At 33.0% G+C, this 27,086-nt stretch overlaps 2 protein-coding genes across 2 annotated transcripts; one reads left to right on the forward strand and one right to left on the reverse strand.

Annotated features, from left to right (window-relative positions):
• Positions 1 to 1,532: 1,532 nt before the first annotated feature.
• Positions 1,533 to 9,678, reverse strand: LOC113390608. The gene is made up of 4 exons (XM_026626869.1): positions 9,477 to 9,678; positions 7,056 to 8,282; positions 4,338 to 4,589; positions 1,533 to 1,648 (listed from the first exon to the last, which is right to left on the reverse strand). Exons 1-4 carry the CDS (start codon positions 9,676 to 9,678, stop codon positions 1,533 to 1,535), a joined length of 1,797 nt encoding a protein of 598 aa, XP_026482654.1.
• A 6,587-nt stretch (positions 9,679 to 16,265) lies between these two features.
• Positions 16,266 to 17,087, forward strand: LOC113390619. Its single transcript, XM_026626876.1, has one exon. The coding sequence runs from the start codon at positions 16,266 to 16,268 to the stop codon at positions 17,085 to 17,087; it is 822 nt and encodes a 273-aa protein (XP_026482661.1).
• The last annotated feature ends 9,999 nt before the right edge of the window (positions 17,088 to 27,086 follow it).

Raw genomic sequence — 27,086 nt, forward strand, 5'->3', positions numbered from 1 at the left:
GTGGCATGATGGATTGATAGCCAAAATTAAAAACTGCTTACCAAATCAATTATATATAACACTGAAGTCATTCTTGACTGGTAGATACTTCAAGAGATGCAGTATCAGATTTACACCTAATAAAATCGGGAGTACCACAGGGTAGTGTATTAGGACTACTTTTATCACCAATATATACACACGACTTACCAACACATAACAACACAATCACGGGTAAATTCCCGGATAATACAATGATCATGGCAACACATCAAGATCCAGTAATCGCATCTTTAAACTTACAAAAACATCTATTTGCACTTGAAGAAAGGCTCAAAGGATGGAAAGTAAGTATAAATGAAGACAAATCAAAACATATCACGTTAACAACGAGAACTCAAAACTGTGAGGCCGTATTTATAAATAACATCGAAATTCCTCCCAGTACCAGCATTGATTATTTAGGACTACATCTAGAACGTAGACTCACATGGGGTCTCCATATCAAACAAAAAAGCAAACAAACAATGAAGAAATTCAAACAACTGTACTGGCTAATTGGCAGAAAATCGAAAATGTCATACGCAAACAAGACTTTAATATACAAAACCGTACTACCCATACGGGAAAGTACCACGGGCCCAGGCTTGGTCCAGGCTTGGCCCAACTATGTACAAACTCTCGGCCAAGCTTATAAGCCAAGCTTGGCCCAGCATTGGCAGAAATCTGGAGTGATAACGATGGGCCAGGCTTAGTTGCCAGGACTGGGCCAGGGTTGATTGCCATGATTGAACCAGGCTTGGACTAGGTTCGATCACCATAACTGAGCCAGGCTTGGGCCAAGCGTGATTGTCAGGACTAGGCCAGGCTTCATTGCCATGACTGAGCTGGGCTTGAGCCAAGCTTGATTGCCAGGACTGGGCCAGGCTTGATTGCCATGACTGACAGGCTTGGGCTGGGATCGATTACCACGACTGGGCCATGCTTATTTGCCTTGAGTGCGCCATCCTTAAAATTGACACGCTTGAACTGGGCTCGGTTGCCGCAATGTAAGTTAAATTATTTTTATTTAATAGACTTAATGTAAGAGCTTACGAATTGGACAACGACGTTTATTTAACTCAATTAATTGGATTTAAAATAAGGACATTGTCTAATATTTATAAGAATTATATAAACAGAATTTCATGGTTAAAATTAATTATTGTAAGTATATAAGAGGTGTTTAGAGAACTTTAGCCACAATTAGAATTAAAATTCAAATTATTTTCGATATTCAAAAAAAAAATGGGAATTAAAAAAAAAATTCTTTTTCCTTTCTGCCATTTTTTGCACATTTTGCTTCGTAACTCTGAAATGGCTGAACCTGTCTTTGTCAAAAACCACCAGTTTTCTCTATCATTACGAATTGAAGGTTTTTTGGATCATTCAAAACGGTTGTGCCGTACGCCCAAAATCGTCGGCAAAAAATTTTATCCACACATACACACACACCCACACACACATAAATTTTTTCTAAGGTGTGCCAAAATGCATTAATAGTACATGTATAATTACTTCCGCTGAGCACGTCCACCTTCTCTGTCTTTTGCTCCGGACAGAAAAGCACTAACGGAAGAAATCACCGCAATTTTTTCTGGTGAAGATTTGTATTTAGTCATAATGAATTCTGAAACAATAATAAACAATAATAATAATGATAATAATACTAAAAATAATTAATATAAATAAATATTTGAATAAAACAATGACTTACTTTCCATAATTTTGTAACTCTCAGTTTCTCTAAAACTTTTTTTCCCTCGCATTTTACTTCACGTTCACACCCGCTATATCCTAGCTGAACTTCTTTTTTTTTAAATTTTCTCCATTATTTTGTGGACATCTTCTACATACTTAGTACAATCCGCCGAAACCATTTGAAATACGTCGGTCTATAAAAATAAATTCTTTATTAAATTATAATTCATATTTGTAAATGATATTTATATCATTTTTTGTTTTAAATTTTAAGTAAAAATTTAATGACTTGTGAATATTTTATTTGTAGAATATATCTAAATAATTTATAAATGCCAACGCATTTTATTTTTCCTCGTCTTTTTTCAAGGAGTTCTCGAAGGCTAGAAACAGGGCAAGACATCGCCGATGATACTCCATGCTCTTTGCTTGTTTCTAACATTTTCTAACATTTTTTTGAATTCCTGTGCGATGGTATAATTCAAGCTTTTTTTTAATTTCGTCATTTCGAGATGAATTGTATTTTGTAAAAATAGCGCCAGTTGCTCATAGTTTTGGATATCTAAAAATTGTACAATAAACTAGTTGGTATTGGTATTTTGCCTTGAGGCAAGTTACATAAACTTCCCGACATATGTAAATAATCGACTTAATCAATAAAAAAAATTGATTTATGAATTATTAAAAGTATTCCGAGTGGATTTATAACATATAATTGAAAACGAACGAACACGTTAACTCGGAGTATTTTCTAAACGCAACTATTCAAAAAACAATATTTTTTATAATTGAACCAGTTTCCGTGGGACTTTAATGGTTTAGTATGATCATTAAGTCCAAGTACGCTATCGTTATACCAAGTAAATCGTCTAATTTTAATTATAACAAACGTCAAAAAAACTATTTTCTCAAATTTTGATGAATTTTCAAAATTAAACTACTTGCCGTAAGGCCGCAATATTTCAGTAAGATCTATAAAACTATGATATATATCACCAAAAAAAGTTCCACAGAAATCGGCTTAAATTTTTTTTTTAACAGTTAGATCGGTAGATTATCACCTAAAACTAATCAGCCTCATTCCCAACTAATATCTTTCGAACAGTTTTTGATTTTTTAAAATCGAATCGGTAGTATGGGCCTAAATGTGGACAAAAAGTTTAACATTTTTTTCCAAATTACACAGAAACGGCTCGGATTTTCAAAATGAAACGACTTGTCGTATAGCCGTAATATTTTAATATGATCTAGAAGAATATGATATCTATCACAAAAAATAATTCATGAAAATCCGAGATCACAAAAAAAAATTCATGAAAATCGCCGGAATTTTTTTTTAACACTTTATTACAAGAAAAGGGTCCGGCCGATTTTTACTAAAAACTAATCAGCACGATTCCCAACCAATATCTTTTAAACGGTTTTTGAATTTCCAAAATTTCGGTATTTTTACATAAGCGCTATTTGATACATACTACATTGAGGTTTAAATTTCTCGAAACAAATTTATCTTTAAATTCCATAATCGCATAAACAGCTATATCTTCAAGTGATTCTATAGGATAAACAAAAAGGCTACATATCGTGTTACAATAAATATTAGGTTGTCAAATATCTCCCTTCCGCTTTTTTGCTTGAAACTCGAAAGACAAAAAGGCGGAAGGGAGATATTTGACAACCTTATAGAATTGGACTGATAAATGATGATGTTTGTTTCATCTTATGTAAAAATGTAACAGTTTTTAAGTGATATTTGTGCCAAAATATTTTATATCATACAGATCACCCCTGCGTAATCTTTATTTTTTTTTACTTTATACATAATAATTATGATAATTACTAAATATTTTAGCTTCTTATTACAATTATAAAATATTATTTTTCGAAAACGTTTCGAAGTTTGAAAATACTATAGAAGCATCACATTGTTTTAAATAACAATACTCAACATTTATAGTAACTTAATATTTATCTCAACAAAGATTCCGATCTTAAATTAGTATAAAAATTTTTTTTTTTTAAATATTGGAGATTATGCTAATTTAACACATCGGATACAGACCATACAGTTTATCATAATAATGTAATATAATCTTTTATGAATTTTTCGTCTTTTGGTTTGTTTTTGGTGAAAAGTACTCAATATACTCGATAGTGATAATGAGTTAATTAAATTCGATATAATTTTGTTAATTTATTATTTAAAACAATAAATTTATTGTTTTATTTTATTGTTTTTATTGTTTAGTTGAATATAGTTGTAGTTGTATATACATTTTTTATATTTGTACTAATATTACTATAAGATAATAAAAATACCGGTAATTCGGTATTCCGGTTTTAAAATGAAAAATTACCGATATTGAAATTTTCCATCGGTATTGCATTCCCTAATCGTGATTATGTTATTTTACAATTAGACAATCTGTGTGAGTAAATGTAATTTTACTTTTAGTGTATGAGTAGGAATAATTTTATTTTTAATTGTAATTTTAGAATATTACAATATTTTTATCACAACAATTAATACTAATCACACGTAATTTCAAAAGCTTGAATGATATTTCAATTGATATCTGAATCATATGATATCAAATACTGTAAAACATAAGAAATACCTTTGGGTTCCGTTGTACTATCAACTGCAGCTTTTGCATCAATTTCAACTTCACCTCCAGAGAGTTCTGAATTATTTAAACCATTATTGTTGTTGTTCAAAGGCCGTTTTTGCGATAATAAGTGAGAGACATTTTTATAATTTAATAAAACAGGCTCACTATCTTTTTCGGTGTTTGATTCATTATCAGTGGTCTGTATATCATTTGTTTTAAATGATCTTTTTAAACGACGTAATCCTTGGGCATAATCCTCTGAAACGTCAATAAATTATATTACACAATTTCAACAACATTGAGCACAATTATTTTTATTGTAAAAATAATTGTGCAAAATTTATTTCGAGAGATAATACTATGATTAAAGTATTTGATGTACATAAATACTTACTAGCTTTGCTAATAATTTTGATTGGATACTTTATTCATGTCTCCTCGTCAGGTATTATATCAAGTTCCACCCACTTCATCACCTTATTCTGATCTTTTTTTGGCGGCCATAAACACTTAGAATTATCCTCATCAAGCCAACTTATTAAAACTAACTCTACCATTTTTTTTATTGTTTTTAGTTTCATCAAATTCCACCACTGCATACAATTTAATATTTCCCGTCATTTTCAAAATTTATAATACAATAACACAATAATAAAAAAATAATCACTTAAGCACGTTGCACTACGACCTATCTTATAAAACTCAAATAACTGACTGATGCGCGCCCGAGAGCGCAATAAATTTAAACATGTAATAAAGCTATTGCAAACTGTTCAATAATATAACATTTAATAATAATAATAATATACATTTAAGTTTCACACAAGTGAGGTTTAACAATATTTTAGGTTTTTTTCAAGAAGTAACTTCTGTTAAACCTACATCAATTGATGTTGTTGGATAATCGAATACTTCTCTACTTTTACTTTCCACTATACCATATATATTATCAATTATTTCTTGAGTAACGTACTTTTCTTGTATATTTAATATACAATATAATAAACTGCTATTGTACAAATATTTTATCATCTTTCAATTGAATTATATTGTCTGGATGTTTACAAGTAAAAGTGATACCACGTAGTTTAACTTTTTCTACCATTATATATTGCTTTTCATGTAAATCAACAGTCTCGCAGGTATGTCCATAAATGCACTCACATAAATTGTTTTTTTTTAATTATTTTTATTTGATCAGCCGTTTCTAATTCATAATTTGAGTCAGTGGTTTATAAGGTGATTTAACCAAATGTTTGAATAAACCTATGTAATTTTTACCCCAAAATGCTGATATTTCACTTAGAGGCACTTGCAAATGACGAACATCGTCTGAAATATGTAATAAATTGTGCATATTTAAAACTTGCGCATCTTCACCGTATTCAGATGGCAACAAAGTAAAAAAAGTTTTAGTTGATCTTGAGCGTATTCAACGTATTTTACTGCATTCAAATCATCATTTAAAATTCTACACGCGACAAATAATAATAAGAAATGCCGAAATTTATTTTGAGATAACACGTCTTTGAAAACAATTGGTCCAATGTAAAATAAAAAAAATCGAGATTGAGTAGCTTTCCATTTAGTAACTTGATCAATATCATACAGTTTTCTCTCAAACTCAACCGGAACATGTGATGCTATAGATTGCATAATATTCATCAACTGGTTTACTTTAGGTTTTTTCAGCCGAGCATTGTGTTTTTTACTACTAACAATTTTTCCAATATATTTTTCATTACTCCAAGGTAGAGTAAATGCATGGAATCAAGGACGACATCACGCATGGATAGTATCAAACTCTTTAAATTTTGATAATTTAGTTTTAAAATTCTCTAAATGATGTTGTGGTTGATATTCTCTTATGAAAGATTATTTCGTTAGCAAATCACAGTTTGTATTAGGATAAACACGCTTGCGATTTTTTTGTTATACCTTTCGCATGCAAAAAAACCACCTGGATTTTTTATTGCTTTAATAAAAGCTCTCGCCGGAGAGTCAGCAACAATACAAAATATTTTGGTGAGGATCACTTTGATTAATTTGATATTGAGTGGACTGTAAATTATAAATATTTAATCACCATAAGAAGATGTGAATAAAACCACTATTTAATTTATGACATATATTGAACTACACTCTACAACCTTCTTCTCTTATTACATTTGCTAGACTCGCTTATTATTATATGTTACAGATATTTATACTCATATAATTGTATCCCCTACCCCGAAGGGTCCCAGGTTAAATAAAAGCCCTGGTCAAATCTTGACCATACTGCCGGCCCTGCATTATAATTAATGCTGAACAATTGATTAAATATTACAAAAATATGAATTCTTATTATCTAATATCTTTTACCCTGTAACTTATTATCTATCATTTTATTATATATTTCTTAATTAGTAATTAGTAGAACATATATCAAAAGTAAAATTAACATTAAAATTGAACAATAAAAATTGCAAATAATACATTTTAGTCAGATCATCTAAACATACATGTGTAAGTGTATCAAAGAATACGATTAACATTAACTCTGAATTATAAAAAGATAACATTTTACTTAAATTATCCAAACATATCCTCATCATAAACATATATACAGGAATATCAGTAAATACATCAGTTGTATAACCATTACATGATATATTAATAAACAATATTAAAAATCTCCTTTTGGTAAAGGACATATTTTTGATGCAGGGCGTACATATTCACCCGTTTTTGTTTTTACATGTACGACACGTACTTTGTTATCACTTCCATAAATAATTTTAATAATACGCCTTAAGGCCCAACTTAATGGAGGCAAGTTGTCCTCTCTTAATAAAACTACATCATTAGTTTTTAAATCAGGTGTTTCTACTAGCCATTTATAACGTCTTTGCAATTGATTTAAATAATCTACTGACCAATTTTGCCAAAATAAATTTCTTATGTAAGTTAAGTTTTGCCATATTGACATTCTATTAATATTTATTTCTTTGAGGCTTGGCTCAGAAAAAGCAGTTAACGCGTCGCCAATTAAGAAATGACCTGGTGATAAAAAGGATGGTTCTGATGCATCATCGTAAACGCCAGTGATCGGTCTCGAATTTAATATCGCTTCAATTTGAGTTAGCACCGTGTAAAATTCTTCAAATGTTAATAAAGTACTACCAATGACCCTACGAATATGATGTTTAGTTAGCTTGACAGCACTCTCCCATAAACCCCCAAAATTTGGTGCGCTAGGTGGTGTAAATTTCCAGTCAATTCCATGTATAGATGCTGCCTCAATCAACTCAGAACGCGTGTTGTCTTTTTTAAAAAGTTTATATAAATCATGTAATTCGTGACGGGCCCCAATGAAGTTTCTGCCGTTATCTGAATAAATTGTGATACACTTTCCCCGCCGAGAAATAAAACGCTTCAGCGCCGCGATAAAGGCTTCAGTTGAAAGGTTGCTTACCAGCTCTAAATGAATTGCCTTAGTACTGAAACAAATAAATACCGCAATATAAGCTTTTAATCGTTGAGCCTTGCGCAATCGGCTTGCACGAAGTGTAATAGGTCCGGCATAGTCTACGCCGGTGATTACAAAGGGCCTGGAATGACTAACCCTGTCACTCGGTAAATTTTCCATAATTTGTTGTACAGGACGACAATTGTATCGATGACACCTAACGCAATTTTTAATAATATGTTTGATCGTGTTTCTCGCATTTATAGGCCAGACACGTAATCGAATATTTGCAAGAACAGTTTGTACACCTGCGTGCAGCAGCCTCTGGTGCTCTTGTAATAAGATTAAATTTGTTATATGATTTTTACTCGGCAATATTATTGGATGTTTTTGATTATATGGAATATTCGCATTCTCTAGTCGCCCCCCTACTCTTAAGATATTATTTTCATCTAAAAATGGGTTTAACTGAAGTAAAAATCTATCTGTAGTTTTAACACCTGTATTTGATTTAATCGATTCTATTAATGGTTTAAAATTTTCGTATTGTGTTTTGCGAATAATAATTTCATGAGCCGAAATTAACTCTGCCACATTAAGCGGCCCTATTTGCCGTTTCTCACGCTTAATCTTGCAATTATTAATAAATCTAACGCAATATGTAATTATTCTATGTAACTTATTAAAACACGAAAATTTTTCAAACGTTTCGTTACAAGACGGAGTGCACAAATAAATAATTGAATTGATTTCACACGGTACGTTTGCGGAATCGTTAACTTTAAAATTCTCTGGCCAACAGTTTTTATCTAATTTTAACCACTCAGGCCCAAACCACCATAAATTACAATTTTGAAGTTTATCCGCCGAAATTCCACGCGAAATAATATCAGCTGGATTGTCTCCTGACGGTACATGTTGCCAATTTACTAGTTTGAGATTTTTAATTTCCGAAATTCTATTACTTACAAATAGTTTTAACTTTGTGTGATCCGAATTAATCCATGAAAGTGTAATACTTGAATCGCTCCATAGAAATGTTTTATCAATTTGAAGTGTCAGTAAAGGTTTAATTGATGTATATAGCCGTACTAACAATAAGGCAGCACATAGTTCTAAACGCGGCAAGGTAATTAGTTTTATCGGTGCCACTCTAGATTTAGAACAGATTAGGCGTACGTTTATTTTTTTGTTTATATAAATAACTTTTAGGTATATGCATGCGCCGTATGCTTTTGTAGAGGCATCGCAAAAACCGTGCAATTCAACATATAAGGGTTGCTCTTTGAGAAGTATAGATCGCGGTATTCTAATATTGTTTACATTTTTTAAATCAGATTGGAACTGTTTCCATCGCGATAAAATAGAAGAATCTGTAAGAGGGTCATCCCAATCAGCCTTAATTTGTCACGTATCTTGTATAATAATTTTTGCAATAATTACGAAGGGTGATATAAGACCGAGCGGGTCGAAAATTTTAGCAATTGAAGATAAAATGTGGCGTTTGGATGGAGTTTCAACTATCTCAATTTCGTCAGAGCTAATTTGAAAATAATCGTCAGATGGGTTCCATTGCAGACCCAAGGCCTTTAACGGCGTATCAACACTTGTTAAACTAATTAATGATTTATCCGCAGAAGCGGAAGCTAGGATTTTCGGGTCATTCGCGGCCCACTTGTGAAGTTCAAAACAACCTTTACGAAAAAGTTTAATAATTTCCTCTTTTAAAGCAATTGCTTCTTCAATACTATCTGCTCCCGTCATTATATCATCTACATAGCAACAATTGCGCAAAGCATTTGCCGCCAAAGGAAAGTCGTTGCCTTCGTCAATGACTAATTGTTGTATACATCTATTTGCGAGAAATGGTGCACATGCAGTACCATAAGTTTTCATTGTGGCTTTTGTGCCATAAAATACGTCGAAGATCTTGATCTTCCTCTCTTACGCGTATTTGCCGAAACATTTTCATAATGTCAGCCGTGAATACGTAATTAAACATTCTAAATCTGATTAAAATATCAAAAATATTTTGTTGTAATTTAAGACCTGTGTACAAAGCATCATTCAGCGATCTGCCGCTAGAAGTCTTAGCAGAAGCGTCAAATACTACGCGAATCTTATCCAAATCCTTTTTAAAAATAGCGTGATGTGGTAAATAAAAACATTTATTTGTGTCGCTAAATGATGCCTCCTTTGCATGACCCAATCGAATATATTCATCAATAAATTGATCATATGATTTTTTTAGAAATTTATTTTTTTGTAAACGCGACTCCAGGTGTTCGAACCTTTTTTTGCTTGGTAAAACGAGGAACCTAGTTCTGAATTTGTATTTGATTTCAAAGGTAATGCTACAGTATACCGTCCTACTTGGTCTCGCGAAAAATTTTCTAAAAAGTGTTGTTCACACAATTGATCTTCAGTCGATATTTCATGGAGGAAAATCCCAACGCTTTAAATTTCCCAAAATTTTGTAAGTGACTCCGCGAGGGATATATGATTAATATTAGCTTTACTATTAATTATATTTTTCTCATATCTACCCGCTAGTGTCCAACCGAATACCGTTTTTTGTAAAACATGCTTATCGAGACCTAGAATAATTCTTTCGTTACCGAGAATTTCGAAAAACGTATCCACACCTATCAGCATATCTATTTCGCGAGGTTTATTGAAGTTTGGATCCGAAAGAATTAATCCAATTGGCAGATTTAGTTTAGAAATTTGAATTTGCTGCGCAGGTAGTGGACTCGATATTTTCTCGAGCACAAATGCATTTATTTTTTTTACAAATGTGTTATCTTCATTCAATATTTCTAAATTTATAAAATTATTTTATTGCGTTGAAGTCCCATCAACACCGTGCAGTTTAAGGCTCGTTGATTGAGATTTCACGCCCAATTTTTTAAATAGCGATTTTGATATTATATTAATTTCCGAACCTGAATCCGATATTGCTCGAATTTTAACACGGCTTCCATTATTACCTTTCGCAAACAAATTTACTGTAGGTAAGAACGCAGCCCCCGTCGCGAGATTTGTATTCATAACCGTATTAGACGTATTGCTAGCATTGTCGGGTTCGTCTATACCTGTCCGATTAATATTTATTTGCTTATCTTTATGGAGCAAACTATGATGTTTCTGAGAACATATCCCACATCTATACCTTTTAAAGCATTTATGTCGTAAATGTCCCCTTTGCAAACAATTAGAACATAATCCGTTGCCGCTAATAAAATTCTCTCGATCAGATAATGCCATAGAAAGAAATTTGGAGCAATTTACCAAATAATGATTATTATTGCATAAAGCGCATGCATTGTCGACATTATTCGATCGGGACAATAAGGATTTCCTCTCTGTAGAGTTGTATTTATTTAAGGTATTTAAATTTATTCCTTGTGATATTTTCAATGCCGTTCTTTGTTGGTCTAAAAACGTGAAAATTTCCAACACCGTCGGTAACTGTTTTTGGCATCTGCAACTATTAAATTTAACCCTAGTACTTATGTCAAATTTATTCAATAATAAAAAGGCTAACAACTGATCCCAATTATCAACATTAGTGTTAATAGCCTTAAGCGAATTAATAATTTGCTGAGCGTTATTAGAAACAGATTTTATGTTTGATGAATTTAATTTAGACAGTGAAGGTAAATCTGTTAATGCTTGTAAATAGGAATAAGTAATTAGGAAAACATTCTCAAATTTCGCGCACAATAAATCTAACGCTATCTGGTAATTACTGTCACTCAACTGCAAATTATTAATTGCTTCTGCGGCTTCTCCGATCAACTGTCCTTTTAAATAATAAAATTTCTGTACGTTAGACAAACTATCATTATTGTGAATAGTTGCATAAAATAATTCTTTAAACCCTATCCAATTTTTGTACGATCCGTCAAATTTTGGTATCGAAATGTCGGGCAACTTTATTTTCGGTTCGCTATCTACATTTTTCTTATTAACGGGCTCTGAAATTGTGCTTAACAAACGTTCTAATTTAAAGATTACCTCTATATATAAATCATCGATCACTTGCGCTTCTGAAGTGTGCTCATCAGATAATTCATTAATTAAATCTTGTATATTTTCAAAATTAAAATAATCTTTTTCATGCCGCGTTTTTAAAACGTTTAATAAATTTGTAGGCTCTCCTTGAAGATCCCTACTCAAGGTTTTTTCAAATTTAATTTTAATATTTTGGCGTTTAGATAATAACTTTTTTAATTCTGCCATTTTGATTAAATATCACGAAAACTCGAAAAATATTAAAAATAATAATTATAATTTAAAACTTATGAAAATAATTTTACCGAAATGTTATGGAACGCGTTAACTGTTACAATTGATTTTACTAAATTATATATGGCAATTAAATGACATCTAATATTCAGACTAGTATCTCAAAATTTTCAATTACAACATTTTCAACAATTATTCCAACAAAGCACTTGACATTCAAGGTAAAGAATGATAAAAACATTCACTAATACTATTGAATTATTAACAATATCCCTATGATAAGACTATTTCTTTCATGACATTAATGTTGTATGCTCGACAAATGAAGCAAAATCCATAAAATATTATTCTGGTAAAACAGAAACAATAAGAAACAATAGAAATCTAGCAAATAAATCGACTTAGCTGATATTTCTCTGGAGGAGTGTCCATTTGCAGCATCCAACAACTAGTGGCCAAGATAAATCTGCTTCCAATGGTTGAATAAACTTCCTGCAGGAACCAGCTATGCGTACGCAGTATTGTTAATAGTTCTAAACAATACGCAGCAGTCGTCCTTTGAGATCTTGAAGAGTTGTATTGAAATGCTACATTGGCTAGCAATTTGCTCCAGTCGGGTTCTCGAACTGACCGATTGTCTCAAATCCGTGATGACTTACAGATCAAAATCACAAATCACAGTATATTATTTCACTTCGAAGTTTTTATATTCGGATCAGATCGACAATTTATGATCTAAAATTTGGCATAATGTGACCAATTTTGATCTAAAATTCGGCTCGAAATGGACCAATTATGGTGAGGATCACTTTGATTAATTTGATATTGAGTGGACTGTAAATTATAAATATTTCATCACCATAAGAAGATGTGAATAAAACCACTATTTAATTTATGACATATATTGAACTACACTCTACAACCTTCTTCTCTTATTACATTTGCTAGACTCGCTTATTATTATATGTTACAGGTATTTATACTCATATAATTGTATCCCCTACCCCGAAGGGTCCCAGGTTAAATAAAAGCCCTGGTCAAATCTTGACCATATTTTGAACGAATATTTAATCTCATTTAAAATGATTCCTTCTGAAATGTATTTATTTGCTTCTTTTACAAGATCCTTGAGAGAATTTTTTGCAGAATAAGGCTTGGAGTCACCACAATACAATGCGATTGTTGCAGGCCTACTTTCATAATTACGGTGGTAAACTTTTAAAATAATTGGCCATACTTGAATCAAAGAGTTATTATAAATAGAAATTCCATCAATATGAAGCTAAACTGCTATAGTATCTTCCATATATATATATATATATATATATATATATATATATATATATATATATCAGGAAATATTATTTTTTCTAGTACATGTTTTATACCAAAATAAATATAACTTCCGCTAGTTTCGCGCTTGCTTACAATTGACTTCATTGGACGGCAATAGTTCGTTTTTAATAACTGCTTCAAAGTTTTTGGCAAATCCTCATGTCCATCTTCTCGTAATATTGTCAATAGTTCTGTTACTAAGTTTAATGTCAACATATTCATATTATCTAATGTCCAACAGCAAAGTTTTTCTTTTAATGCTTTTTTCGTTACTATTTCTTCACTGTTTTTTTGCAAAGAACCATCTAAAAGTTTGTCATCATTATAATTGTCCAAAAAAGCGCTGATGCCACAACTTTTTGAATAACTATCATTATTACTACTGTCAAAATCACTAGAGACGTTATCCAAGTTATTAATAAATTCTTGTAGATTACACGAGTCTGTATCACTAAGATCACTATCCTCATTTTCAAAACTAACGTTAAGACTTACTTGATTATCTTTATTTAAAACTTTTCTTTTTTTATTTAACGCGCGCCACCTTTGAACTCTAAGGTACCCATGATTACTTTAAACGGCAATGAATAATGAAAATAACTGTGACTCAGAAACTAGTAAAAAATATATAAAAAATTTACTGACTAAATAACACACGATGTATAAGCAAACTTTACAGACTAAAAGCTTCGATGAAAAGTCAAGTATGGCTGACGACGGAGCGTTATAAACCAAAATAATAGAACCATGCCGTACATAAACGAACGCAGGTCAATCTTGGTCCAAGCCAGGGAAATCATAGGCATGGCCAAGGCTGGGTTACCTAGTCTTGGACCAGGTATATATAATCATTGAACGGCCAAAAGGCTTATCATCAATGTAATTTTTTACAGCTCAAGTATATATTTTATCACATTATAAAATATTATATATAATAAAAATAAATATATAATATAGATAATTTCTGTTACAAAGTTGACAATATTCTAAATATGTACAATGTGTAGAATATGTAAAACGGTGTATATACACCGTTTTGCATATTCGCTACTCCGTTAGTAATTAATAAAGATTCATCAGTACGATAAAGTTTAGGCTTACCTACGTACAGTCATGACCTCACACCTGTAATCCTAATTAGTTAAATCAAATAAGCTTAATGTAAATAAGTGTAGTTAGTTGGTTTAGTTTCCACAGGTAATTACAGAGTATTCATAGAAGTCGGGTTAAGAAGTTGAAGTAACGTGAGAAGTTAAATTAAAACATGTACTAGACGTGTTTTAAAAAATAACGTTAAAAGTTTAAAGTGAAAGTTAAATAAGCTAAATATAAATAAGTGGTATTCATAGAAGTCGGGTTAAGGAGTTGAAGTAACAAAAGATGCTAAAAGCATTATTTTGATTTTAAAATCAGATTTCATTTAATTGTTGTGTGTGTTCGTTCTATTTTTTTCTCTGAATATGATATTACAAAAAATGTAATTAATTTTATTTTAAAATTGGATTTAATTTACTTGTTGTGTTTGTTTCATTTTCTTTACCCTGGATATAGAAAAAACTCGTTCAAAAAAACATTCGTATTAGTTGTCAAATATCCGTATTGTGTAGTCATATATAAACAGTTTTTGAGTTGTTTCAAGTATTTTGTTTTGATAGTCTAGTTCAAAAGATTTAAAACACATTGCCCAGAAAAATATATTGCGTTTTCTTCGTAAAACTCAAATTTCGTACACTTGACCCATAATGCCACACACAAATCGTTTTTTCCTGTCTTCGAAAACAGATATTAATAGCCAAATATTTTGTTTCACTAATTTCTCTAATATTTTGGTCAATGATATATTTATGCAAAGAGTCTAAATATATTGCCACGTGTCTCTTTTTCCTGCGACAGTCAAACACCGCGCCACGGGGCGCCGGTCGCCTGCGAAGTCCATATATCTGGCGCCATCCACTACTTGTAAAATTTCATATTAATTCAAGTTTTAAATTTCGCATAACTTAAAACATCTTTGTTCAATAATTGTTATTATACTAAATAATACATATGATTATAATTAATAAGAATTTAGATAACCGCAAATAGTATTGACTTTTGATGGTGTGTGTAGATATGTTTGTGTTTCTTAAAGCCACGTTCGCGAAGTTTCATGAGCCCTGTAATTATATAATTTTTTCGAAAGGATTCCGATATGGCAAATAAAAATAATGAAAGAAGAAAATAATATATTACTAACGTTAATAACGTTATAATCTAACAATTAAAATAATTGACTGAAAATAATAGTCAAAAAACTTCAAAAATGTTTAATAACATTGAGTCATTTTTTTCACAACTATATGAAATAAAGTTTGTGCGAAAAATATTTAAATATATTATTATTGTTTGTGTTAATATATATATATATATATATATATATATATATATATATATGCGGCGACACCCAAGTACAGCCCTGCATTAAATACGGGCCTGCAGCATTTGGGAATGCGCACGCATCAAGATGGCCGTCTCAGGCCTGAATAAAAGAACCCGCCATCGAAGCAAAAGGCCTATTCTACCGTTCGGCAGCCAGGAGAGATATACAGCACGATATAAATATTGTACCTATATTTCACTGCGAATAAACAATAACAAACTATACCAAAACTGTTTCAATCCATAAACTGCTTCATATGGTAACCCCGACGTGATATAATACTCAGTGACGTGATATAATAGTTGGTGACGTGAGTAAAACAGAACAATAGTGAATTAACTTAAGTTTATTTATTCAAGATTCAACAACATTTTTTATTTTTTTTATAAGAAATGTAATTTTTCTTTTTTTTTTTTGAACATTCAGTGACATTTTTTTTTAGTGAATATTTAATTTGTTTTTCTCAATTATTTGTGAAATGAGTGAAGAAGATAAGACAGTGAAATCAGAAAATCCAAACGACGCAAATGCAGGCGTATCACATGGAATTGCGAGGCCTATACCAACATTTTGGTATGAAAAACCTCAATTATGGTTCGCGATGATCGAGGCACATTTTAATCGATCACGAATAAAAACAGAAGATGTCAAATATGAATTTATATTATCATATTTAGATGACAAATTAGCCAGTGAAGTGGAAGATATAATATTAAATCCACCGAAAGTCGAACCCTATACTAAGTTAAAGAAAGAAATAATACAACGTTTATCACAGTCACAGGACCAAAAGATTCGAAGGTTGCTACAGCAAGAGGAACTGGGTGATCGAAAACCGTCGCAATTTTTACGACATCTAACATCATTGGCCGGTCCACTACTAGATGAGAACATTTTAAGAACCTTGTGGCTACAAAGATTACCTACGCATACACAACAAATATTAAAGGCACATCCGACCATGAAAATTGAAGACCTAGCCGCCATAGCAGATAGCATCGGTGAGGTTAACATCGCGCCAACGGTAGCCGCCACAAGCCTTACCGACAGTACAACGTCTGAATTATTAAAACGAGTAGAAGACCTAACAAAAATGGTAGCTGAATTGCAAAATAGACGTCCTAGATATCGGCATAATTCTCGTTCTAGGAAAATCTCGCGCACAAGAAGTTTTTCACGCCAAAGAAATGGTAGCAGGCAAAGATTTGATACGTGCTGGTACCACTTCAAATTTGGAGACAAAGCTAAGAAATGCACGCAACCATGCAAAATGTCGGGAAACGAAGAAGACAGGCACTAAATGCGGCAAGTGTTTGTCAAACACTTTCACGCCGCATGTTCGTCTCAGATAAACCAACCAAAGTACAATTTTTGATAGACACAGGTAGTGATCTGTGTATATACCCACGTATGTTTGTACAACGCAAAGTTTTCGAGTCCGATTACAAACTGTCTGCAGCAAACAATACCGAGATTCGTACATATGGAGATATACAGTTGAATCTCGACTTAGGTCTAAGGCGCAAATTCATCTGGAATTTTGTTATTGCTGATGTGTCAACACCCATAATAGGCGCAGATTTTCTGTCATATTACAACATAATTGTCGACACAAAGAATTCAAGACTAGTAGACGGTACTACAAACCTACAGGTAAAGACAATAAACAAAGGAACCATTCAAAAGGGAAGCATTAAAACTGTTAATATCAAATCAAAGTTTAGTGAAATTTTTAAAGAATTTCCTTCTTTGACGCGACCGCCAGGACTTCCACGTCAAATAAAACATACAACAGTACATTATATCAAAACCTCTCCTGGTCCACCAGTGGTAGCACAAACCCGTCCATTAAAAACTCAGCTGTTAAAAATTGCCAAACAGGAATTTGAAGAAATGGTGCAATTAGGTACTGCCCGACCATCAAGTAGCCCTTGGTCATCACCGTTACATCTAGTCCAAAAGAAAGACGATGCATGGAGACCATGTGGAGACTACCGAGCATTAAATGCAAGAACAATCCCGGATAGGTACCCAGTCAGGCTCATGAGTGACTACTCACAACACTTATCAGGTTGTAACATATTTTCAATAATAGACCTTAAGAAAGCATACCAGCAGATACCTGTTTACGATGAAGATATTCCCAAGACGGCAATTACAACACCTTTTGGTTTATTTGAGTTCCCCTTCATGACATTCGGCCTACGTAACGCAGCGCAAACTTTCCAAAGATTTATGGACGAAGTAACCAGTGGATTAGATTTTTGTTTTCCATATATTGATGATATTCTAATCGCATCCAAAAGTGAAGAACAACATGAACACCATCTCCGTAGGTTGTTCCAACGTTTAGCAGATTATGGTATAGTAGTAAACCCATCTAAATGCATTCTAGGCGCTAAGGAAGTTACATTCCTAGGATACTGCATCTCGGAGCATGGTACAAAACCCCCAAAAGAGAGGATAACCGCATTGTTAAATTTTCCAAAACCAAAAACTATAAAAGGATTACGGAGATTCTTAGGCATGATAAACTTTTATCGAAAATTTTGTCCGAATGCTGCCAGATATCAAGCAGATTTACAAGTTTTATTATCAAAACCTAAATCGAAGGACACAACCCAAATTGACTGGGATGAAAAACTTACAGCAGGTTTCGAAGCTTGTAAGAAGAATCTCGCTGAAGCTACCTTACTAACGCATCCATTGCCTGATGCAGAACTTGCTTTATTTACAGACGCTTCAGACAAATCCGTGGGTGCAGTGCTACAACAATATACAAACGGTGAATGGAAACCTCTCGCTTATTTTTCGAAGAAAATTTCTGAAAAACAAAGAACGTGGCCAACGTACTACCGCGAGCTTTTAGCAGGGTATAAAGCATTCCAATACTTCAAGAATCAAATCATTGGTCGTAACTTTATTTGGTTCACCGACCACAAACCACTTATGTATGTTTTTCAGCAAAAACACGACCGCCTACCACCAGTTCAACTCAATCAGATAACATATATGTCACAATTCACGACAGATGTTAGACATGTGAGCGGGACAAAGAATATTCCGGCTGATTTGTTTTCTAGAATTGAATCAATCAGTTCCCAATTGGAAATTACCGAGATAGCAAAAGCTCAAAAGGAGGACAAGGAGCTTAAACAATATTTATCGATGAAAACTGCCTTACAACTTAAAAAACGGAAAATTCCAGGAACAAACTACTCCATATACTGCGATACATCTCAAGGAAGAGAACGACCATTCGTACCTGTAAGTCTAAGAAAGAAAATTTTTGACAGCCTGCATAATTTAAGTCACCCAGGACCTAGACCAACAATAAAACTAGTGACACAGCGCTTCGTTTGGCCAAACATCCGCCGGGACTGTAAGGTTTGGTCCAGAGAATGTTTGAAATGTCAGCGGAGTAAATTAAGCAGGCACACCGTAACACCCATTAAGGAATTCAATGTGCCAACAGCAAGGTTCATGCAGGTACATATTGATATAGTAGGTCCATTACCTCTTTGAAAAAATTATCGTTATCTGTTAACTGCCATAGACCGATACACTCGATGGGTTGAAGCATATCCAATGCCGGACATTACATCAGAAACGGTAACACATGCATTTCTTTTATGTTGGGTCTCACGCTTCGCAGTTCCAGCACAAGTCACAAGTGACAGAGGAAGACAGTTTGACGCCTCACTATTTCGAAATGTCGCACAAGCATGTGGAATCCACTTGATACAAACTTCAGCTTATCACCCGCAATCAAATGGTTTAATCGAGACAGTACACAGGACATAGAAAGCAGCTCTAATGTGCCATGAGGATCATTCATGGATAGAGGCTTTACCATGGGTATTATTAGGACTTCGCTCAGCTGTTAAAGAAGACTTAAAGAATTCTAGCGCAGAACTCACCTATGGAGAACCTTTGAGACTTCCTGGTCAATTTTTTAAAGATCACACGGGCATATCAACTACAACCGTCATGGATAAATTACATAGGATCTTTAGAAATTTAAAGCCACAGCCTACTTCATCTCATACCCCGAAAAAGAATTTTATCCATAAAGATCTGGACAAGTCTAGTCATGTTTTCATCAGGCAAGATATGATAAAGCCAACTCTGACGCAACCTTATAAAGGACCTTACAAGGTTTTGGAAAGAGGTGAAAAGACTTTTAAACTGGACGTTTTGGGCCAGCCAAAATCCTTTTCTAAAGACAGACTGAAGCCTGCATACACGACTGCCGAAGAACGCACAACAGCAGAGCACGTCACATCTGAAAAATATACAACAAGACGAGGACGGCAGGTACGATTTCAGAATTATAAAGAATAATAATTTTCTTTCTTTTTCACCGTTGGGGGCTGTGCGGCGACACCCAAGTACAGCCCTGCATTAAATACGGGCCTGCAGCATTTGGGAATGCGCACGCATCAAGATGGCCGTCTCAGGCCTGAATAAAAGAACCCGCCATCGAAGCAAAAGGCCTATTCTACCGTTCGGCAGCCAGAAGAGATATACAGCACGATATAAATATTGTACCTATATTTCACTGCGAATAAACAATAACAAACTATACCAAAACTGTTTCAATCCATAAACTGCTTCATATATATATATATATATATATATATATATATATATATATATATATGTATATATATTGAATTGAATATAACAGCCAATGCTAAAATTTAGAGATGTTTATTTTAAATTTTTTTATACGTTTTGAGACTAGATGTGTTTCATCATTCAGCTAAAAGAAATTTACAATATATAGGAAGATTTAGAATTAAAAATATAACGATTAGAAAAATTCATTAAAAGAAATAAATTATATATAATCGAATGTTATAATAACATAATCAAATGTTACTACTGTAGGAAAACAAAAACAATTTTAAAAAAAACTGAAAGGTCAATGTAATAATAAATGAGCATATATACGGGTTAGCCAGTCTCGGCCAAGCCAATGATTTTCTAGACTTGGGCCAAGACTGCCAGTCGTGGCCCAAGTATGGTTAATCATTGGCATGGCCAAGGCTGGGTTACCAAGTTTTGGACCAAACATGGATAATCATTGAACGGCCAAGGCTGGTTTGGCCAGTCGTGGCCCATGTCTGGGTAATCATTGGCGTGGCCAAGGCTGGGTTACCCAGTCTTGGACCAAACATGGATAATCATTGAACGGCCGAGGCTGGGTTGGCCAGTCTTGGCCCACGTCTGGGTAATCATTGGCATAGCCAAGGCTGAGTTACCCAGTCTTGAACCAAGCCTGAATATTCATTAAACGGCCAAGGCTGGGTTAGCCAGTCGTTGCCCAAGCATGGTTAATCTTTGGCATAGCCAAGGCTGGGTTAGCCAGTCTTGGACCAAACATGGATAATCATTGAACGGCCAAGGCTAGGTTGGCCAGTCTTGGCCCACGCCTGGGTATTCATTGGCATGGCTAAGGGTGGATTGCCCAGTCTTGAACCAAGCCTGAATATTCATCAAACGGCCAAGGCTGGGTTGGCCAGCCGTAGCCCAAGTCTGGGTAAACATTGGCATGGCCAAGGCTGGGTTACCCAGTCTTGGACCAAGCATGGATAATCATTGAACGGCCAAGGCTGGGTTAGTCAGGCGTGGCCCAAGCATGGTTAATCTTTGGCATGGCCAAGGCTGGGTTACCCAGTTTTGGCCCAAGTCTAGAAAATCATTGGCTTGGCCGAGGCTGGGTTAAGTAGCCTGGCCCAAGCATGGCCCAATACTGGTATGCCGAAGCTAGGTTTCCCATTACTGGACCTAGCTTGGCCCCTTCGTCAAGCCTGGGGGTTTCCTACATGGGTTATTAAAGATTGCCGTAGATGTTTATATAATAAACAACAACGTGCTAAAATAAACATAGTAGACAATTCATATGACAATCCTGTCCCAAGTACAAGTAAACCCACTATACTACTAGTACTAGTAAACCTGAGACGAGTAAAGCTCTAAATCATAGGTTCCCAAACTTGTTTGTGCCGTGGACCCCTTGCGATATTTTTCGTTTTGTCATGGACCCCCTATATTATGGCTTATCCGGGACGGTTCCGGGTTTTCATCTTTTGATCCGAGTTTTCATCTTTTGATCCGAGTTTTTTCAAAATCAATATTTGTCCCGGATTTTTAAAAATTATAGGCTTAAATCTTAATTAAAATTTCCTTAATTAAAATTTGTTTTTTCTTAATTAAAATTAAATTACAACTACTTATCAAATTAATTATGTGAATCAATGTGCTTTTTATCTTTTGTAAAACGTTATGAATGGGAAAATTGCTGAATACAAAATTCCAAAGGCGAATTTAATTTCATAAATTCAAAAAAAAAGAAAACAAACAAGCCAATAGTATTTTTTTTCAAGTTAATTATGAAGAAAATTGAACAGTGTTTTATAGAACATATAGATTAAATAATATAAGATATAATATAAAAGCATGGTAAATGATGATTGTAACATATAATTGAGTTAGAAATCTTACTAATAGTCCGCAATTGTAATTTGAAAATATATTTTTGAACACACTGTTTTTTATTGTATTTTTAAATGGTATCTTTTTACTACGTAACATATATTTGTTATTTGTGATACTATTAACAGATCGTCCTATGCTCAACTTAATATATCGAGCAACAAAATGAATTTAAAATGGACTTCGCTGAGATAAATATATTAACGAGTTTAGTTTCAAAACTTAAGTAATAAATAGTGGCTTTATAATTATTTTTAATACATCATCAAATTGATCATATGTTATTTTAGAAAATACGCTAGAGTCTAAATTTTAAACCCGCTCAAATTTCTTGTCTAGGTAACACTAGAAATAATTTAGCTTTTGTAAATATAGAATGTTTAGATTCAGTTAGCGATAAAATAAATTTATTAGTAGAAACAGGGGCAGAGATTAGCTCAATTAAGATTTCAACAGTTAAAGATAATTTAGATATAGAGCATAGCATAAGTGATAGAATGAAACTCACAGGAGTTTCAGGTAAAGTTAAAGATACAATAGGTAGAGCCACAATTAGATTTTGTTTAAGAGATAAAATTATTCGACTTATATTTCAGATAGTTAAAGTAAAGATGACCTGCCTATAAAAGGAATTGATTTTTGAAGAAATTTGGGGGCACTATAAACATTTTAGATTCGATATTAAAATTTAGTGATAATACAATAATACCATTGAGCTTTCCAACAATTGAATCAAATCCATGTTCTCGAAGTGTTGTAAAAGTAGCACCTAATATGAATACTGTAGGAATTATAGAAAAATATGAATTATCAAATCCATGTTCGGAAAGTGTTGTAAAAGTAGCACCTAATAAAAATACTGTAGGAATTATAGAAAAATCAGAATTATCAAATCCATGTTCGGAAATTGTTTTAAAAGTAGCACCTTATATAAATACTGTAGGAATTATAAAAAAATCTGAATTATCCAAAGGTGTGTTCATAGATAGTACTTTAGTTTCGCCTGTAAATTCAAGCTGTTTTGTCAATATAGTTAATTTCAATGATCACGTAGTTAAGTTAAAAATCCCTACATTTAAATTAGATATGTTAGATGATAATTTAGAATCTTCAAATAGCTCAAGTATATGCGTTGTACATAATAATGATAAAATTTATAAAAAGGGAGAGGTCGCTTATATTAATCATGATAATTATGCTAATGAGCTCACTCATAGAATCAAATCCACCAACCTAATCGCCCATGAAAATTTAATACTAAATAAACATTTATCCAAAGATTATTATGACCTAACATCTAGAAAAACTGAGTTTGGTGAGGGCCAATTGGTGAAATTATATAAAATTTTCATATTTTTTCTATTTAGGTTTGGAGCTCAACATTTTTATTTATATAAAATTTTAATATTTTCCTATTTGAATGTAACATTTGAAAACGCCGGAGCCTTCCGAAGACTTCCGAAGCCCTTCCAAGCAAAATCCGATCGAGGACGACAAGGATCGCTCTCTTGTACTGCGGACGCCCTCGAGATAACAACTCACAATAAAATACATAATCTTCGTCTTAGTTTCTATATTATTAAATAAATTCAACGTTTCTTGATATATAGTTGTTGGTGTTTGATTTACATACTTTGCTTATTAAACTTCCTCAGTGTTAATCTATAATAAATATACGCGTTTTCACGCTGATGGCACAAGATATAAGCACCCGTTACTTGTATTGGGTTTTGCGGTGAGAATATTATTTACTAAGAGCTTAGGTAATCTAATTTCATGTACATTATTTGTTTTATGATTTCAGACACCTATTCAGCTTGCAAACGTGCAGCTGAATCAGAGTACACATTCTCAGAGAAGCTTGGGAGGGGTCTGAGAAAGACGATGAATGACTCGGTGCTTGCCCTCGAAGCAAGAATTGAGGCTTTGACAAGTAATGATTGTATTACATTATACTTATTTACTTTCTACATGTTGCAAATTAAATGCATATTGCTTTTATTGTAGCACCGAAGGGTAGAGCAGAGAAGAGACACCGAGAAGAGGATGAAGTAATTAAACCAATGAGAAAATAATAATGATTTAAGCCTTTATTAAGTAGTATAAATGATTTTTAAATTTTATAATAATTGTTTTTATTCCTCTAAGCAATAGGAAGAGAGAGACATTTGTAGATATAGGGATAGCTGAGGATGATGTTGGTTCTGCCAAAGGGAATTAATACTTAAGCTTGTACTCATATTAGTAAATTAAGTATGTTGATTGTAATAACAATTTTATTACAGAAAGAAGCTCTGTTCTGGGAGTCTCATCGAAAGGTGGAGTATAGAACAGAACACATAGTACCATAACCGAAGAGATTGTGTCAATCACAAGTAATGATGATGATTTTAGATTTTTATTAAGTATAATTATTTTATATAATAGTAATTATTTTTAGCACAGCTCCTCAAAGCAATAGGAAGAAGGAGGTGTTTGTGGAAGCAGAAAAAGTTCAGGAGCGCAGGCTTATTTTGTTATCAGGATTGGTGAGCGTGATCCCATAGATCATATTGCCAATGTGTTTCTAAAATGCTTACCTCCTTTGCGTTTTTTTATGATAGGGGCCATTTTAACAGTTTTAAAAAAACTAAACGTAATGACTCGACTTAATTATTGGATGTTTCTCGCTTGAGATCCAATTTGAAAAGAAAGAGTTAAAACGGGGTTAAAACTGCGTTTCGATTAATCTACGCCATATTTATTATTTGGTATTGCCATAAACATAGATAAAAGAAGAGTATAATATAGTATGGCCATAAGTGTGTTTATGCACTTGACAATCACTGAATAATGCCGGGACGTTTGAAAGCAAGTACACAAAAGTTAGATTTTCTTCTACAAATTGATATTAATTTTAGTTTTTATAAATATATTATTTATAATAATATATATTTTATTTTAAAATAAAATATATTTGAAAACATTTTTTTATTATTGTTGCAAAATTGAAACAAATGTTAAATTTACAACAATATAACCAAGTGTACGAAGTAAAGTTTGCTATGTACCGGAAAGTTGTTGGATATTTGACATGAAGTTGTAAAGAGTTATAAGTAAATAAAAACGAGAGAGAAACAAACATGGCGTGTCGTGCATACATAAATGTGTTTTTTCTTGCAATTCGTTTTATGCTGTTAATGTTCCGAAGAGGCAGAAGTTATACAGTTCATTATATTGTTTATTACAATCGAACTCGAAGAAAATGGCTCCATAAGTAAATCATTTATTTATATGCATATTGAATTACTGCATGTTCAATGGATATTGCTTCTTTTTTTGTAGTATCCTGAAACCATTTGCTGTTGTATATGTGAAAAACCATCCGTCGCAGATAGCGACCAATTGGTTAATCATTAAAAATAATGACAGCGATTTTATAAAAAAAAGCGTGGTGGCAACGAAGTTGTCGAATGTTTCGACGCTGATAATGCGACGGGCTGACTCTAATAAAAACGATTGGCAGCGCAGGGACGTGAGATTATGTGCTTTTTATGGTAAAGATAAAGTTTTGAGTATGCTCGAAAGTGTGAAGTGGTATTCATTCCAAATAATAAATGTTTCAGATACATATGAGTCAGCAAGGAGGCATACTAAGGACGTAAAATATACGTCTAATGAAGAATTGGAAAGAGGCTTATTAAGGAAGAAGAAGAAGAAGGTGGTAGCTCTATCTTCTGATGAGGAGTCTGATTATGAAGGTACTATACTGACATAATACTCAACTAATATTTTGAATTTAACAAATTATCCTTGATTTGCAGATAATGCTGACGGATTTAATTATAAGTTTCTAAAAGAAAACTCAGGTATACGAGTGCCAGTTAAATTAAACTTAAATTTATAAATGTATCTTAATATTCATCTATATTAAGTAATAACGTGCTACTTCCAATAGCAACTTACAACCTGCCTAAAGAGGAAGTAGCTGCATCAGCAGGGGTAGAAGCAGTCGCGTCAGCTGAGAAGCAAGCAGCTGGGTCAGCAGGAGAGGCAGTAACCGAGACTACTTGGGGGGAGGAGGTATTCGTGCCTGCGCAAGAGACAGCAAAGCCTGCAGAGCAGGGAGCGGCTTCGGTGAAGCCAATTGGCATCACAACGTCAATTAAAAATGAAGGTTAGTTAAATATTATACATATGATAAAATTTATTTTTTACTTATATTAGAAACACTAAGAAGGATGGAGAAAGCAATATCAACTTTAAATGGGCTCATGGTTTGCTTCCTCCAAGCCATGAAACAAGACAGTAATATCATTGTCGATTTTCATGTGACTAATACTAATTCTTTTGATTATGTTATGCTCATAAAATCTCTGGAGGAACTTGAGTCGCTAGAGGAGCGACTCCTGATCCTAAATTATATACAGAATTTGCAAGTTGTTCTACTATAAATTTTTACATGTATGCACACATATACATACATACTAATCTTATTCATTATTATTTTATAAAAACCTTCGTTCTAAAACTTGGGGGGAAGCCACATGAACTAATACATTTTTTTGCAAAAGGATTCTAACAAATAAAGTTTCCATGCAATGTTCATGGTATAGATATAAGAATAATGGGCACCTTATCAATGCAAATTTTAAAATTATTTGAAAGTAATTATCATTATATCTAATATTACACCCTATATTTAAATATGATATTAATATTGTGACATTTGAAATAGATGTTCTATGGGAATTTATCCGCAAGTAACAGAAAAGGCCCTAAAAGATATAGTTTCAAGTTGGTTGCTGTATGCGCGACA

This window comes from Ctenocephalides felis, unplaced genomic scaffold, assembly GCF_003426905.1.
Source record: "Ctenocephalides felis isolate EL2017-DRISC unplaced genomic scaffold, ASM342690v1 CF-g0.4_SCAFFOLD_00845, whole genome shotgun sequence".
NCBI lineage: Eukaryota > Metazoa > Arthropoda > Insecta > Siphonaptera > Pulicidae > Ctenocephalides > Ctenocephalides felis.

Coding starts and splice junctions, on each gene's coding strand:
- LOC113390608 (XM_026626869.1), bottom strand. CDS start 9,678: ATGAAAACTTATGGTACTGCATGTGCACCATTTCTCGCAAATAGATGT. Junction 8,283..9,476: donor TATTAAACTTTTTCGTAAAG/GTTGTTTTGAAC, acceptor AATCAAATACAG/GTGTTAAAACTACAGATAGA. Junction 1,649..4,337: donor TAGTACAACGGAACCCAAAG/GTATTTCTTATG, acceptor TTATTGTTTCAG/AATTCATTATGACTAAATAC.
- LOC113390619 (XM_026626876.1), top strand. CDS start 16,266: ATGAGTGAAGAAGATAAGACAGTGAAATCAGAAAATCCAAACGACGCA.